Source organism: Cherax quadricarinatus, chromosome 45 (genome assembly GCF_038502225.1).
Source record: "Cherax quadricarinatus isolate ZL_2023a chromosome 45, ASM3850222v1, whole genome shotgun sequence".
Taxonomy (NCBI): domain Eukaryota; kingdom Metazoa; phylum Arthropoda; class Malacostraca; order Decapoda; family Parastacidae; genus Cherax; species Cherax quadricarinatus.
Genome location: NC_091336.1, coordinates 21,410,199 through 21,427,796, shown reverse-complemented (window position 1 = coordinate 21,427,796; position 17,598 = coordinate 21,410,199). Strand labels below are relative to the sequence as shown.

Sequence of the window (17,598 nt, the reverse complement as noted above, 5' to 3'; positions counted from 1 at the left end):
AAATCTTTCAGTGGGCTGCAGAAAACAATATGAAGTTCAACGATGAGAAATTTCAATTACTCAGATATGGTAAACATGAGGAAATTAAATCTTCATCAGAGTACAAAACAAATTCTGGCCACAAAATAGAGCGAAACACCAACGTCAAAGACCTGGGAGTGATCATGTCGGAGGATCTCACCTTCAAGGACCATAACATTGTATCAATCGCATCTGCTAGAAAAATGACAGGATGGATAATGAGAACCTTCAAAACTAGGGAGGCCAAGCCCATGATGACACTCTTCAGGTCACTTGTTCTATCTAGGCTGGAATATTGCTGCACACTAACAGCACCTTTCAAGGCAGGTGAAATTGCCGACCTAGAAAATGTACAGATAACTTTCACGGCGCCCATAACGGAGATAAAACACCTCAATTATTGGGAGCGCTTGAGGTTCCTAAACCTGTATTCCCTGGAACGCAGGCGGGAGAGATACATGATTATATACACCTGGAAAATCCTAGAGGGACTAGTACCGAACTTGCACACGAAAATCACTCACTACGAAAGCAAAAGACTTGGCAGACGATGCACCATCCCCCCAATGAAAAGCAGGGGTGTCACTAGCACGTTAAGAGACCATACAATAAGTGTCAGGGGCCCGAGACTGTTCAACTGCCTCCCAGCACACATAAGGGGGATTACCAACAGACCTCTGGCAGTCTTCAAGCTGGCACTGGACAAGCACCTAAAGTCAGTTCCGGATCAGCCGGGCTGTGGCTCGTACGTTGGTTTGCGTGCAGCCAGCAGCAACAGCCTGGTTGATCAGGCTCTGATCCACCAGGAGGCCTGGTCACAGACCGGGCCGCGGGGGCGTTGACCCCCGGAACTCTCTCCAGGTAAACTCCAGGTAAGAAGGCACTTCAGAGCGTGGTGTTTAGGAAGAGGAAAAACTTGAGTGTGAGAAGTGTAGAAGTAGAGCACATGCACAGTTTTAAGAATAGGTATGACAGAGCACAGGAGGCAAGAAAACGTGTACGACAATATTTGAATAATCGAGAGAAAGGCGTCACGAGCCTCGGACTCTGTCCTAATAGCCACGGATGGGCGGGTAGACACAGGAAAGGAAGAGACATGATACGGACAAATAAGATTACGAGAAGTTACGAAAAAAGTAGATAAAGATTTCGTAAAACCTTCAACAGAAATAAAGGTCGCAGTTTTGTGGTGAAGAGGTGTCAAAAGGTCACTAGACAGTGTTTCTTCACACGCACTGTGACAGAACAGTGAAATACATTACAGAGCTAGTTAGTACAGTGCTACCACCGCAAGAAAAAAATATAACTATTGATGCCTCCTGGTATCTTATTAATAACAATAAGATATCAGATATTTTAAGGAAATGTCTGTTAATTCTTTTGGAGCCTAAGTTCTTACGTCTTATGTGTATCCATATGATCTTGTGTTACCTTCCACAGGATGAATACAAGGTGCACAGTGAACTAACAGTATCGGAGGGAAACTCTACTCTAAATTCTGTAGCTAAAAACTGGTAATTACTAATAGGTAACAGCACACACACACACTTAGACGAGTCAGAGGGACGTTAGGAAGTATTTCTTCAGTCATAGAGTCGTCAGGAAGTGGAATAGCCTAGCAAGTGATGTAGAGGAGGCAGGAACCATATATAGCTTTAAGACGAGGTAAGACAAAGCTCAGGAAGCAGAGAGAGAGGACCTAGTAGCGATCAGTGAAGACGCGGGACCAGGAGCTGAGTCTCGACCCCTGCAACCACAATTAGGTGAATACAACTAGGTGAGTACACACACACACACACACACACACACACACACACACACACACACACACACACACACACACACACACACACACGCAGAGGTATGATAAAGCTCACGGCTCAGGGAGAGTGACCTAGTAGCGATCAGTGAAGAGGCGGGGCCAGGAGCTCGGACTCGACCCCCGCAACCTCAACTAGGTGAGTACAACTAGGTGAGTACACACACACACACACACTATGCAACAGGCCTAGTGTCTAATCGACATGTGCCTAGGACAAAATGGTAACACACACACACGCTAAGGTTTGCGACAAGGTTAGTTCCAGAGCTAAGGGGAATGTCCTATGAAGAAAGGTTGAGGGAAATCGGCCTGACGACTCTGAAGGACAGGAGAGATAGGGAAGACATGATAACGACATACAAAATACTGCATGGAATTGAAAAGGTGGACAGAGACAGGATGTTCCAGAGACGGGACACAGAAACAAGGGGTCACAATTGGAAGTTGACGACTCAGAAGAGTCAAAGGGATGTTAGGAAGTATTTCTTTAGTCAAAGAGTAGTCAGGCAGTGGAATAGTCTAGCAAGTGAGGTAGCAGAGGCATGAACCATACATAATTTTAAGACAAGATATGAAAAAGTTCGTGGAGCAGGGGGAGAGAGAACCTAGTAGCGATCAGTGAAGAGGCGGGGCCAGGAGCTATGTCGTGACCACTGCAACCACAAATAGGTGAGTACACACATGCGCACACACACACACACACAAGCAGTAACTCGAAACATACGTCAAAAACGAAATTAGATTCAGCTGTTGTGATAAAATATTTGTCCGCACCTTAAGAAACAGTGCTGATATAAAATACTTTCACATAAAAGAAATTCAGGTTAAAGAAATATGAACATTGGTGAGAAACTTAAAAAGCATTGTAAACACCCTCGTTGAAAGACAACATAGAAAGCAGAGATCTGATAACTACAAAAGTACATGGCAGGATGTGTGGTAATACAACGAGGCAAACTTACGTAGACGCAATGTTATTTGTTTTTTTAAGACTGTAGCCACGTACTGCTTAGGGTAGATGATTAACCCTAAATGATTTCAACTGTGACCATAATTATTAAAGGGGTGGACCGGTGAGCCAGCGGTCAGATGACCAAAAGCTCAATGGCGGGTCATCTATGACCCGCTTCAGGGAACACTTGTCTTGTTTCTGACAAACGTTGTCTAACCTAATCTGTATCATGAGACTGTAATTTATTAAGTATTATTACAACCCAGGCACAATAAGGCCTGTTATTCTGGGTGTAAAGGAGAGCAAGGAGCAGAACACAGCTGAATGACTTTGAAATATATTTTCCTTCACCAAGAGTGATACTATATACAGTTGGAAATGTATGTGTATAACACGGTTACTTAAAGGCCAAGACACAGCCTGGAGGCAGAATGGACAACCGTGCTCAACCAGCTCTAGAATGGAAATGACAAGGGTGGACAGGTGGGTAGTGACCACAACACCTCCACAATTTCCAGACCCACCTTCTCTTTGGCTGAACCTGGGTACTGATCGAACGATGGGGCCCCATCATTCGACCCTTAGTACTGGTTCGCTGGTTGGGGAGATGGCCTTTCTATGAGGATGGGTACATGCGCCGAATAAAGGTTACGTACTCTTTGCATGCCACAAGTATAATACCTTAAAGCTGTAACTATAACCCAATGGGGTCTGGCTGTAATATATGAAATGATTTCATTAACTTAAAGCTAAGACATATACGAAATCAATGAGATATAGCAAAAACAACTCACAACTCAACCCATAATTTATTCCACACCCCACAACGTATCCCTTACTCTATTATACAACACACAAACTCTAACCAACGGCGCACAGACCTAAGCAGCGTCATCTGGAGGCATGACCATGTAACGTTCAACACACTCGTTTATCTCAGTACTTATCTCAAATCCTGACAGATATCGCTTCTCGCCGGAGGCGCACGGAAGGCCTTCAACAGCGTCTCTTCTCTTTCAGTCTTCACAAATCTGTCAGCATGTTTCATTGACTACACATATAGGGTATATACACTGATGAGTAAATCTTTTAGTATGGTATATATATATATATATATATATATATATATATATATATATATATATATATATATATATATATATATATATATATATATATATATATATATATATATCGAGAAGTGTATTTCTCTCAGCGGATATATGCTGAGAGTTTAATATATATTTTTTCGATTAATTTTTTTTCTCTGGTAGTGAAACGGTGCAGCAGCGTTAGTGTAGTCGACAGGCTTCAAACTATATTAATTAACTAATCTCTCAACGTATCGACACTGAGTCTATTTTAATAATTATTTTAAAGACAACGTATTACTGAAGTTAGTAAATAACAAAAAGGCACAATACCGTGACTGGAACGATACACAAATAACCCGCACATAAAAGAGAGAAGCTTACGACGACGTTTCGGTCCGACTTGGACCATTGACAAAGTCAATGTCAATGGTCCGAGTCGGACCGAAACGTCGTCGTAAGCTTCTCTCTTTTATGTGCGGGTTATTTGTGTACTGAAGTTAGTGTTCACGTGAGCTGTAACCTCAGTGACCCACAAGCAGACGATAGTCTTTAAACTTTACACGCTAGGTTTAAAACCTATCGACTAGTTGATTTACTGGGTATAAAGTCATTAAGGCCGAATGTAATCTCTACACCACCAGTTAAGGATACTGTAATCCCTAAAAAAGGATTAAATTCCTTAAAACATATACATTGAAAAATACACATCTCTGTGTTCATAACCTTTGCCTACTGGCTAGCAGTATACCTTAAATAGGGCTGGGTATACCTTAGGTAAGTTATATTTATACTTATTTATGGCAGGTTATACAAATAGGTGGGGCTCAGAATACGTTAGTATAAACTGGATATACCATAAATAGGGCTGGAAATGCCTTACATTGAATTGGATATGCCTTAGGTAGGGCTGAGTATACGTTAGATAGGGTTGGATATACCTTATTAAGGTTGCATATATCTCACGTAGGGTTGGGTATATGTTAGACAGGGTTTTTAAGGCTAGATATATCTTACATAGGGCTAGATCTGCGTTATATGGGGCTGGATATGCTTAATATAGGCTGGATAAGGCTGGATATTCCTTAGAGCTAGAAATACCTTATAAGTAAGTATACCAGAGATAGGGCTGGATATACTCTAGATAGGGTTAGGTACACGTTAGATAGGGCTGGGTACACGTTAGATAGGGCCGGATACACATTAGATAGGGCTGGGTACACGTTAGATAGGGCCGGATACACATTAGATAGGGCTGGGTACACGTTAGATAGGGTTGGGTACACGTTAAATAGGGCTGGATACATGTTAGACAGGGTTGGGTACATGTTAGACAGGGTTGGGTACATGTTAGACAGGGTTGGGTACATGTTAGACAGGGTTGGGTACATGTTAGACAGGGATGGTACATGTTAGACAGGGATGGGTATATGTTAGACAGGGATGGGTACAAGTTAGACAGGGCTGAGTGAACCTTAGACAGGCCTGGACATTCCAGTGAACTGCGGTAGAATAATAGAACTTACTGTAAATTCAGCTATTTATTACTTATACATGAAAAGTAACTATACAGCGAGTCATTATTTCACGTAGATTTTAATATCACGGAGAGAACTCACGAAATCGTAATAATACGATTGCAAACAAATCACAGAACGGGTAGGGTGTTGAACCCATGGCAATCGAGTCACAATACTCGCCACAGCCACACACACACACACACACACACACACACACACACACACACACACACACACACACACACACACACACACACACACCACACACACACAAAACAGGCCTAGTGTCTAATCGACATGTGCCTAGGACAAAATAGTAACTAACACGCGAGAGTGGAGTAACGGTTACCCCTCATCCACACACCTCCCCCTCCCACCACCGGACATCCGGTCACAAGCCCTCTCTCCCCCCCCCCCTCTCTCTCTCTCTCTCTCTCTCTCTCTCTCTCTCTCTTACCTTTCTCTCTCTCCCCCTCTCTTTCCATCTTTCCCCCTCCCTCTGCTCTATCTCTGTCTCTTCCTTTCTATCTTCTATCTCTCCCCTCCTCACACACACCTTCCATTCATCTTCCCTTTCCTCCCTTGGCCTCCCCTACCTCCCCACTCATTATCCCTTGCCTTCTTCCCAGCATTCGCTCTCCCTCTCTCTCTCTACCCCTCTCTCTCTCCCTCCCCCTCTCTTGCACACAATCTCCTTTCCCTGGTAAAAAAAAAAAATGGGCAACCCAAGAGGGCGGAGATCCAGAAGGGAGGAACCTGCGAGGGAGGATTGGGAGGTAGAGCTCACAAAAATGGAGGAAGAGTGGGGAAGGAAGCTATCAGAGATCGGCAGGATAATGGAGAAAAAGATAGCTGAAGAGAGCAGGAAGTGGGGACTACAAGTCTTAGCAGCAGAAGATTAGATAAAGTGCTTAGAAGAGGAGTTAAAAACCCCGAAACAGAATAGAGACAAATGACAGCACAGGAATGACATCAGGGACTTCTATACCAGTCACAGACGAGGGGGGCTGTAGGGATTCAGGAAAAGATGAGTGCAAGAAGACCAATCATAAAGCCTGCAGTCAATGCAGGAGACAAGACTTATGCAGAGACTAACAGTCAACTACAGTGGCAGGGAACAGCTGAGCAGGAAAGTCAGTCCACTGAGCATAGGGGCTGCAGCAAGGGCAGGGGTTGAAGGCAGGAACGTTTCGATGGAAGGAAATAAAACACCTCAGAGGACGCGAAGACAGACACAGTGGGAGGACGAGAGGGAGAGGTCAATGTTTGTCTATGGGCTCAAAGAAGTTGAAGGTGAAACCTATGATGACAGGATCCAGGGGAAGAAGAAAGTGATCAAAGGTATCTTGAAAACAATAGGCGAAGGAGACATGACCCAGGTGGCAAATTTTCGGAAAATTGGGTGGTTTGCATGCAAAGTAGTCTTCAAGGCAGAATGAACTCGAACCAGGGTCCTGCGGGAGAAAGCACGACTGATGGACAATTCACAGTACTGGAGCGTGTACCTCGATCGCGACAGAACACAGGAGGAATGGACGAGGCTGAGAAAGAGGGTACAACAATGAAAGAAGGAATGAGAGGCATCGATGAGGATAAACAGAACCCAGACTCAGGTGGAAGGACAAATACACCTTTCAGAGACACCCACAGAAGGACTCCAACCACAACAACCCTGAAGCAACTGAATATCCTCAACCAAAACCCCCACACTGTTCCCTCTGACCTCACCCCCCACCACAAACCCCACCTCTACAGCAGCCCCTTTTGAGCACTCTGCCCCACCTCCCACCACAAACCCCACCCACACTGTGAAAACCCAAATGCAGCTGAACAATCTCAACCAACACCCACACACTGTTCCCTCTGCCCACTCCCCCCACATCACAAACCCCACTGTCACAGTAGCTCCCTACGGGCACTCTGCCCTCACCCCCATCACAAATCCCACCCACACCACAAACCCCCATAACCCCCCAGGGCTTCCACCCCCAACCCCAATATTCTCCCATGTCCACCATGATAGACAAGAAGCTGAAGGTGTGGTACACAAATGCAGATGGAATAGCAAATAAATATGAGGAACGGCACGAAAGAATCAACGAGAAATCCCCGGACATCATAGCAGTCACAGAAACAAAACTCACTGAGACAATAACAGACGCAGTCTTCCCACCGGGATATCAGATCCTGAGGAAAGATGGAAGGAGCAGAGGGGAAGGAGGGGTTGCACTGATCATAAAAAACCGATGGAGTTTCGAGGAAATGCAGGGCATGGACGAGATTGGAGAAAGGGACTACATAGCAGGCACAATTCAATCTGGGGAACATAAAGTAGTCATTGCTGTGATGTATAACCCACCATAGAATTGCAGGAGGCCAAGAGAGGAATATGATGAGAACAACAGAGCGATGGTGGATACACTGGCTGAGGTGGCACAAAGAGCTCAAACGTGCAGAGCAAAGTTACTGGTTATGGGTGACTCAAACCACAGGGAGATTGATTGGGAAAACCTGGAGCCTCATGGGGGCCCCAAAACACGGAGAGCCAAGATGATGGATGTGGTACTGGAAAACCTCATGCATCAACACATCAGGGACACTACCAGAGAGCGAGGGGAGGATGAACCAGCAAGACTGGACCTTGTGTTCACCTTGATTAGCTCAGACATTGATGACATCACATATGAGAGGCCCCTTGGAGCTAGTGACCACGTAGTCCTGAGTTTTGATTACATAGTAGAGTTACAGGTGGAGAGGGTAACAGGAGTCGAATGGGAAAAGCCAAACTATAAAAGGGGGGACTACACAAGTATGAGGAACTTCCTGCGGGAGGAGCAGTGGAACAGAGAAATGGTAGGAAAGACAGTAAATGAAATGGAGTATGTAACAACAAAATGCAAGGAGGCAGAGGAAAAGTTTGTTACCAAGGGCAACAGAAACAACGGGAAGACCAAAGCGAGTCCTTGGTTTACCCAAAGGTGCAGGGAGGCAAAAACTAAGTGCAATAGAGAATGGAAGAGGTACAGAAAGCAAAGACCCAGGAAAACAAGGAGATCAGTCGTAGAGCCAGAAATGAATATGCACAGATAAGGAGGGAGGCCCAGCAACAGTATGAAAATGACATAGCATCGAAAGCCAAATCTGACCCAAAACTGCTGTTTAGCCACATTAGGGGAAAGACGACAATCAAAGACCAGGTGATAAAGCTGAGGAAAGAAGGTGGGAAACTCACAAGAAACAATCAAGAGGTATGCGAGGAGTTCAACAGGAGGTTTAAGGAAGTATTCACAGTGGAGACAGAAAGGACTCTGGGAAGACAGGACAGAGGGGAACAAAAACAGGGAATAGACCGACAGGTGCTGGACAATATGCACACAATGGAGGAGGAGGTGAAGAAGCTGCTAAGTGACTTTGATACCTCAAAGGCAATTGGACCGGACATCTCCCCATGGGTTCTCAGGGAGGGAGCAGATATACTGTGTGTGCCATTAACCACAATCTTCAACACATCCCTTGAAACTGGGCAACTACCTGAGGTATGGAAGCCCGCAAACGTAGTTCCCATTTTTAAAAAAGGAAACAGAAAAGAGGCACTAAATTACAGGCCAGTGTCACTGACCTGTATAGTATGCAAAGTCATGGAGAAGATTATCAGGAGGAGAGTGGAGGAGCACCTGGAACAGAACAAGGTTATAAACCATAACCAGCACGGATTCATGGAAGGCAAATCCTGTGTCACAAACCTTCTGGAGTTCTATGACAAAATTACAGAAGTGCGACACGAGAGAGTGGGGTGGGTTGATTGCATTTTCTTGGGCTGCAAGAAGGCCTTTGACAGTTCCTAATGAGAGACTAGTGCAGAAACTAGAGGATCAGGCGCGTATAACAGGAAGGGCACTGCAATGGATCAGAAAATATCTGACAGGGAGGCAACAACGAGTCATGGTACGGGATGAGGTATCACAGTGGGCACCTGTGACGAGCGGGGTCCCACATGGGTCGGTCCTAGGACCAGTGCTATTTCTGGTATATGTGAATGACATGATGGAAGGGATAGACTCAGAGTTGTCCCTGTTCACAGATGATGTGAAGTTAATGAGAAAAATTAAATCAGATGAGTGTTTAGTGAGATTATTTCGTAGGCTGGTAGCGGGTAGTAAATGATATATCTTCGGAGGCTTCTTTGTTTATTGAAAATGTCGTGGTGGGTACACAGGCTTGTGTGTTGTGCCCATGGCCCGGGCAGGGCCATCCCACGAGAGAGAGCTAGGAGTAGACAGTTCTTGACTGCGTGAAGAGTGACGCCAGAGTGAGGCAAGGGCAGGCAGGCTGCCGTGTCCACCGAGAGGCCTAGCTACAGAGGGCAGCACCTTAGTGCCACAAAATATGAACTAAGCTGGCAGACAGCATGGGCTGTCTGTGCAGACAGTACAGGCTGTCTACATACGCTCGGCCACATACTGCGCGTCGTCCCGACGCGACAATACTGGTGGTAAAAGAAACTCAGTCTCTCTCTCTCTCATAGGAACAGGGCACAGAACACAAAATAAAAACATATATATACATATGGACATGGAAAAAAAAAAAACTTCCTACAGGGAGGGAAGAAAAAAACATGTGGGGTGTGCTAAACATCGTGGTCATAGGCAGTGAGCGTCGAAGGGCATCACTGCACGCCTTCCTGCGTCTGGACAGATCTGCAACACAGGAGACATCGCTGGGGCTGAGCTGTGACGTAACAGGTTATGGTCTCCTCTGGAACGGTGAAGCAGACATTGTAGGAGTCGCTGCAGGTTTTCACTCAACCTGGGGCACGACATGCTGGTGCCCTCGAGTGAGGCGTCGACAAAACTCGGCAATTGGGCAGGACTTCTGGCAAGCAACTCAGGAGGACACTTCTCGACTAGTACTGTTGCTGGGCTGTCACTGCCGGCGAGTGTGGAGCGAGTTGTGGAGCAAGTCGTGGCAGAGACGACTGGGCGAAACATCTGGGAGTCATAACATCATACACCAGACTGCAGTGAGCAAGCTAGCAGTCAAAGTGACATCTTCTTTGTGCAGGCTGCTCACTGAAGCTTGTGACACGAGACTGACAGTGCCTGCCGACAGGGCTAACTGTGGCTTGACGAGTGTCATTCTCTCGGCAGTTGGAGTTATAGCAGAGGTTAGTCTAAGCGTCCCCAGACTTGTTTCTCTACATATAACTGCATTCTGAAGGTCTGGAGGTGAAGTGAAACAAATCTCGATGGGGATGGGAATCGTAGCAGGTACGATTCTGCAGAACACCACGAGTGACGAGCATAAAAGCTTTCTGTACAAGGGGGCTCGGGCTCAAAAGCTGACTGATAACAACTAGCAAACGCACTGGTCACATCAGGTGACTTAGCACAGTGGTGCTACTCAGGTCTGGCTCAGACTTCACTGGACACACGGAAACTTTACACACCCGTGGTACATGCAGTACAACATGGCTTAAACTAGCAAATGATGCTTTCCTGTGCACAAAACTGACACTAAGACAATATTAAAATGTGAGAACACTGAGAGGAATTAATTAACATGACATATATCTTCTCTCAGTCTTCTCGACAATACTGAAATAATTACTGAACACTCGATGGTGACATCATGTGATGTCAGGCGTGATGACGTCAGCAGCACTGTGACATCAGCAGACATCTAGAGGTGACGTCAGGCAGACATCGTGAGGTGACGTCAGCAGACATCGTGACGTCATGAAGTCGGGCAGCATCGTCGGTGACGTCAATGTGATGCGGGCAGCAGACCACAGCATGAGACCTGGGACATCTGGCTCGGTAACTCACGTGGTTTGTAGATCCACGTGACATCGCCCACACCCACGTCCTGTCGTGATCCACGTGGCATCGTGATCTACATGGCATGCTGCTCCACGTAGCTTCTAGTGGCCTCGGGGACTCGGATACACAGTTCTGGCAATGAATCACACGAAAAACAGCAGAGGGAGTGAGTAGTGGTGAGTGTAAGGTAGTGTGGTGGCGAGGAGCATGGGCGAGTGTATGGCGAGGGAGCACCTGGCTGTCTCCTCCTCTCCCACCCACAAACACAGAGAAACACACTGGACGCAGAAATCACCACAAGACTCACCTCTGGCCTGCTGAAACCGCTGCGCTGAGCTGAACAACAACAGCAACATACAAGTGACGCTGAACACGTGACTTGAGAAACAGCATGGGACGCTGCAGCGCAGGGTCACTGGGACGCCACTTACAATTATCAAAGAAATTCGGCAAATTTCGGCTGGATCCTGCTTGTACCTGTGTCTGGATGCTGAAACGTGCAGACACGACATCAGGATAACTCATTGAGAGACGGATGCTTGTTGTGTAGGGGAATGAAGTGAACAACTTCATTCCTTCCTTCCTCTCTCTGGGCAAACACACTGCTGCGACCACCGCTACTACCAATGTTTAATGAGATTATTTCATAGGCTGGTAGCGGGTAGTAAATGATATATCTTCGGAGGCTTCTTTGTTTGTTGAAAATGTCGTGGTGGGTACACAGGCTTGTGTGTTGTGCCCATGGCCCGGGCAGGGCCATCCCACGAGAGAGAGCTAGGAGTAGACAGTTCTTGACTGCGTGAAGAGTGACGCCAGAGTGAGGCAAGGGCAGGCAGGCTGCCGTGCCCACCGAGAGGCCTAGCTACAGAGGGCAGCACCTTAGTGCCGCGAAATATGAACTAAGCTGGCAGACAGCATGGGCTGTCTGTGCAGACAGTACAGGCTGTCTACATGAGGACCAGGCAGGACTTCAAAGAGACCTGGACAGGTTGGACATGTGGTCCAGTAACTGGCTTCTTGCATACAACCCTGCCAAATGCAAAGTCATAAAGATCGGAGAAGGGCAAAGAAGACCACAGACAGAGTATAGACTAGGTGGCCAAGGACTGCAAACCTCGCTCAAGGAGAAAGATCTTGTGGTGACCATAACACCGAGCATGCCTCCGGAGGCACACATCAACCAGATAACTGCTGCAGCATACGGGCGCCTGGCAAACCTGAGAATAGCGTTCCGATACCTTAGTAAGGAATCGTTCAAGACACTGTACACTGTGTACATCAGGCCCATACTGGAGTATGCAGCACCAGTCTGGAATCCACACCTGGTCAAGCACGTCAAGAAGTTAGAGAAAGTACAAAGGTTTGCAACAAGGCTAGTTCCAGAGCTCAGGGGAATGTCGTACGACAAAAGGTTGAGGGAAATCGGACTGACTACACTGGAGGACAGAAGGGTCAGGGGAGACATGACAACGACATAGAAGATGCTGCGGGGAATAGACAAGGTGGACAGAGACAGGATGTTCCAGAGAGGGGACACTGAAATAAGGGGTCTCAATTGGAAGCTGAAGACTCAGACTAGTCACAGGGATGTTAAGAAGTATTTCTTCAGTCATAGAGTCGTCAGGAAGTGGAATAGCCTAGCAAGTGACGTAGTGGAGGCAGGAACCATACATAGTTTTAAGACGAGGTATGACGAAGCTCAGGAAGCAGAGAGAGAGAGGACGTAGTAGCGATCAGTGAAGAGGCGGGGCCAGGAGTGGAGTCTCGACCCCTGCCACCACAATTAGGTGAGTACAATTAGGCGAGTACATAAACACACACACACACACACACACACACACACACACACACACACACACACACACACACACACACACACACACCTTCCTTTCTGGAGGGTGCCTGGGTACAGGTGTAGAGCTCTTGACCAGAGGAATTAGAGCTACCCTAATCTTCCTCGGATCAGACCTGACTTTCTTACATACTTTAGAAGTTCCACAGGCTAAGCGTTTCCCCATGACTATAATAATAATAATAATAATAATAATAATAAACCTCGACGCTGTTAATGGTTTTCGTCATTCAGAGATGTGTTGTTCTACTTACTTATTGTCGTTCATTGAACATCCTTTGATGAGCCAGTTAAGAAACCTATAGCCTCTGTTCTCCTGAGCCTGGCTGGCCCAGGTGCAAGGATCGGGGCGTTGAATGCTATCTGTGTGATCTGGGCACTGCCTTTGTGCCCACACCACCACTGCCACCATCCCCACTGCTGCCCATATCCTCAACCTGTCAACCCAAAAGAATGGTTATCAGTGTCATCACCAAGAGCCTGGCTAGTCAAAGAAAAGCCAGTGATTAGCGGACGCGGGATCTAGCCTCCACCACCTTTTGAATGACTCACTCCGGTGTACAGTTACGTCAGATACAATACTACTACATTGATGTTTTACAGAAATACTCCAGAAAATACCTAGCTTCTACCGCCAGCTCTGTGACGAAGAATTCCGGTCACAACTAAAACACTCAATTTCAATATCCTGTCTGTGTACGTTGTACATGTACTTGTAGAAATAAAGATTATTATTATAAAGGGAAATGTGAGAGTAAATCTCTTTACACCTGCAGCTCCTGTTCACTTTGCGATAAATCTGTATTGCGATAAATCTGCATTGCGATAAATCTGTATTGCGATAAATCTGTATTGCGATAAATTTGTATTGGTCAACTATTGTGAGACCTGGGGAAAGGACTACAAAAACCAGAACTGAAATAAGTCACACTGTTGACCTTTCTTGGGTTGTCCAGGGATTATATAAATCTAAGAATGCCATCTTTTATTCCATAACCAATGAAAGCATCTATTCTTCTCGTTGCATATAATACAACAGGAAATGAGTCGCTATTTTATTTTAACCGAGTATAAATCACCCCTATACATCAGAGTACTCTTTAAGGGAAGTGCTTTGTTGCTGATGAAGGGCTCTTGAACCAAGAAAATTGAGTTACCCGTCCCTCCCATGGACCAATCCTGATTACCTCCCTTTTCCCAGGTACTGTCAGCCCCAGGAGTTCAGCTCTCTTCTATACCATTAAGCAATACTAAGCATTAATATTTAGATCATTACTAAATCAAGCTTGTCCAAGCCTGATCCATAGCAGAGTGCATAAAACTTTACCCTGTCGCATGAAATACGTGTTAACAAATTATTTCCAGATATGGCTACACAGGAGAATGAGGCACAGTTTAATCAACCTTGGTAAACAGTATACAGCAGATAGCTCGGCTCAACGAGAAGGAGAAGTGTGCAGTAATAAGATACTACAGAGATCCCTTGTGTAAGTAGGTAAAGTCATGAACAGACAAGTTGTAAAATAAACTCTTACTGGAACACTGTTTTATTCTGTTTAGAACTACGCATTGTTCAACACTGTCCTACTGAAAGCTAGTTCTTGACAATTCTATGCAGTATGAAGCCTTGCCTTTTGCAGTATTCATCCTTTACCTTCTTAGGCGTGTGTATCTTGTCCCAAACGACACTAATCCCACGATATCGTTAACACCGGTAGGTTGCTAATCCAGAGGGATCGTTGATTCTGAAGGGTTATTAATACCGGAAGGCAAAGTTTTTATGCCTAGAGTTGTCAACAAAAAACACTTTATAGAACTCTTAATGGGACACCGTTTTGTTCAATGTAGAACTCTACACATTGCTCAACAATGTCCTACTGAAAGTTAGTGCAACAATGTGTTTTTTTTTTTTTTCTTGAGAGTTCTACCAATAATTCTTGTATTTTGCAGCATTTATCCTCCACCTTCTTAGTTGCTAATCCAGAAGAGTCGTTAATCAAGGAAGGATATTAACCCTACGGTGGCCCGTGGTCTGGTAAGCAACGCTCTCGCTTCACACGCTGAGTGTCAGTGGTTCGATGCCCGGGAAGGGTATGTTTCCTTACACCTGTTGTCCCGTTCACCCAGCAAGCAAGCAGGTACCTGGGCGTTAGTCGACTGGTGTGCGTCGCATTCTGGGGGACATGATTGAGGACCCCAATGGAAATAAGAAATAGTTCCTCTGTGACTCACTGACTCTCTTGGGTTATCCTGTGTGGCTGACCCTCCGGGGTTAAAAAATCGAACAAAATTTTATCTTAACAGTTTGCAATCGTACCCTCTGGGTGGCTGAGGCAGCTTACCAGGGAATTCCTCTCATTTACACTCTGACAACTAGGACATTACTACTTGGGTGTCTCAATAGCGGATGGAGGATCGAGCTTCCGCCACTACATACTGAGAATAATCCATAAGGATTTAGCGCTTCACGTGAATTCATTCACTCAGTGGCCTCCTTAGCTACCGAGTCCCTCGTGCCCCAGGGGCCCTAGTTCTGGAACTAGGGAATCTGTCCCAAGTTCTGGAACCAGGAATGTGTCCATAGTTTTGGAACCAGGGAATGTGACCTTCGTTCTGGAACCAGGGAATGTGTTCCTTGTTGTGGAACCAGTAATGTGTTCCTAGTTCTGGAACCAGGGAATGTGTCCCAAGTTCTGGAACCAGGGAATGTGTCCCAAGTTCTGGAACCAGGGAATGTGTCCCAAGTTCTGGAATCACCTAGTTCTAGAACCAAGAATGTGTCCCTGGTTCTGGAACCAGGGAATGTGACCTTAGTTCTGGAACCAGGGAATGCGTGGAATCACCTAGTTCTAGAACCAAGGAATGTGTCCCTGGTTCTGGAACCAGGGAATGTGACCTTAGTTCTGGAACCAGGGAATATGTCCTAGTTCTGGAACCAGGGAATATGTCCCTGGTTCTGGAACTGGGAATGTGAACTTAGTTCTGGAACCAGGGAATATGTCCTTGGTTGTGAAACCATTAGTTCTGGATCCTGGAATGTGTCCCTAGTTCTGAAACCAAGGAATGTGCCCCTCCTTCTGGAACTAGTTCTGGAACCAGGGAATATGTCCCTAGTTCTGGAACCAGGGAATAAACCAGGGAATATGTCCAATGTGAACTTAGTTCTGGAACCAGGGAATATGTCCTTGGTTGTGAAACCAGGGAATATGACCTTAGTTCTGGATCCTGGAAATTGCACTGATGCTGGAAAAAAAGGCTCTCTACCCAAGGAGTTGGAGCAACACTTGCTCTTACTCGGATCAAATCTGAGTACGCGTTACTGTTATTAAAACTGTTGCTAACCCTAAAGGAATCGCATAGCGCCTGGGGGAAAAGTAGGAGAATCTGGTTTGATCTGAGGAATGGGTAGAATCGATTTCTTGGATCAAGAGCCCCACACTGGTAAAAAAAAAAGCACCCCCATCTCGTGGTGTCCTTTACAAAAATAGTTTTGACCTTTCAAAGTTTCCGCTAGCGTCAACTGATTCGTAAGAATCTAACAAAGGAACACTGCCGAGTCCCTCGTGCCCCAGGGGTCCTAGTTCTGGAACTAGGGAATCTGTCCCAAGTTCTGGAACCAGGAATGTGTCCATAGTTTTGGAACCAGGGAATGTGACCTTCGTTCTGGAACCAGGGAATGTGTTCCTTGTTGTGGAACCAGTAATGTGTCCCAAGTTCTGGAACCAGGGAATGTGTCCCAAGTTCTGGAACCAGGGAATGTGTCCCAAGTTCTGGAACCAGGGAATGTGTCCCTAGTTGTGGAATCACCTAGTTCTAGAACCAAGAATGTGTCCCTGGTTCTGGAACCAGGGAATGTGACCTTAGTTCTGGAACCAGGGAATGCGTCCCTTGTTCTGGAACAAGGAATGTGTCCCTAGTTCTGAAACCAAGGAATGTGCCCCCCTTCTGGAACCAGGGAATATGTCCCTAGTTCTGGAACCAGGGAATATGTTCCTAGTTCTGGAACCAGGGAATATGTCCCTGGTTCTGGAACCTGGGAATGTGAACTTAGTTCTGGAACCAGGGAATATGTCCTTGGTTGTGAAACCAGGGAATATGACATTAGTTCTGGATCCTGGAATGTGTCCCTAGTTCTGAAACCAAGGAATGTGCCCCTCCTTCTGGAACCAGGGAATATGTCCCTAGTTCTGGAACCAGGGAATATGTCCCTAGTTCTGGAACCAGGGAATATGTCCCTAGTTCTGGAACCAGGGAATATGTCCCTGGTTCTGGAACCTGGGAATGTGAACTTAGTTCTGAAACCAGGGAATATGTCCTTGGTTGTGAAACCAGGGAATATGACCTTAGTTCTGGATCCTGGAAATTGCACTGATGCTGGAAAAAAAGGCTCTCTACCCAAGGAGTTGGAGCAACACTTCCTCTTACTCGGATCAAACCTGAGTACGCGTTACTGTTATTAAAACTGTTGCTAACCCTAAAGGAATCGCATAGCGCCTGGGGGAAAAGTAGGAGAATCTGGTT

The 17,598-nt window shown here is 46.0% G+C and overlaps 1 protein-coding gene across 1 annotated transcript in view; it reads right to left on the bottom strand.

Moving 5' to 3' along the window:
- LOC128694942 (dual oxidase 2-like) overlaps positions 1-17,598 on the bottom strand; it is a 142,454-nt gene that overhangs the window by 97,495 nt on the left and 27,361 nt on the right. Inside the window, exon 2 of the mRNA XM_070094358.1 lies at positions 13,332-13,514. Coding sequence (XP_069950459.1) covers positions 13,332-13,514 — 183 coding nt within the window. The remainder of the gene's footprint in view (positions 1-13,331; positions 13,515-17,598) is intronic.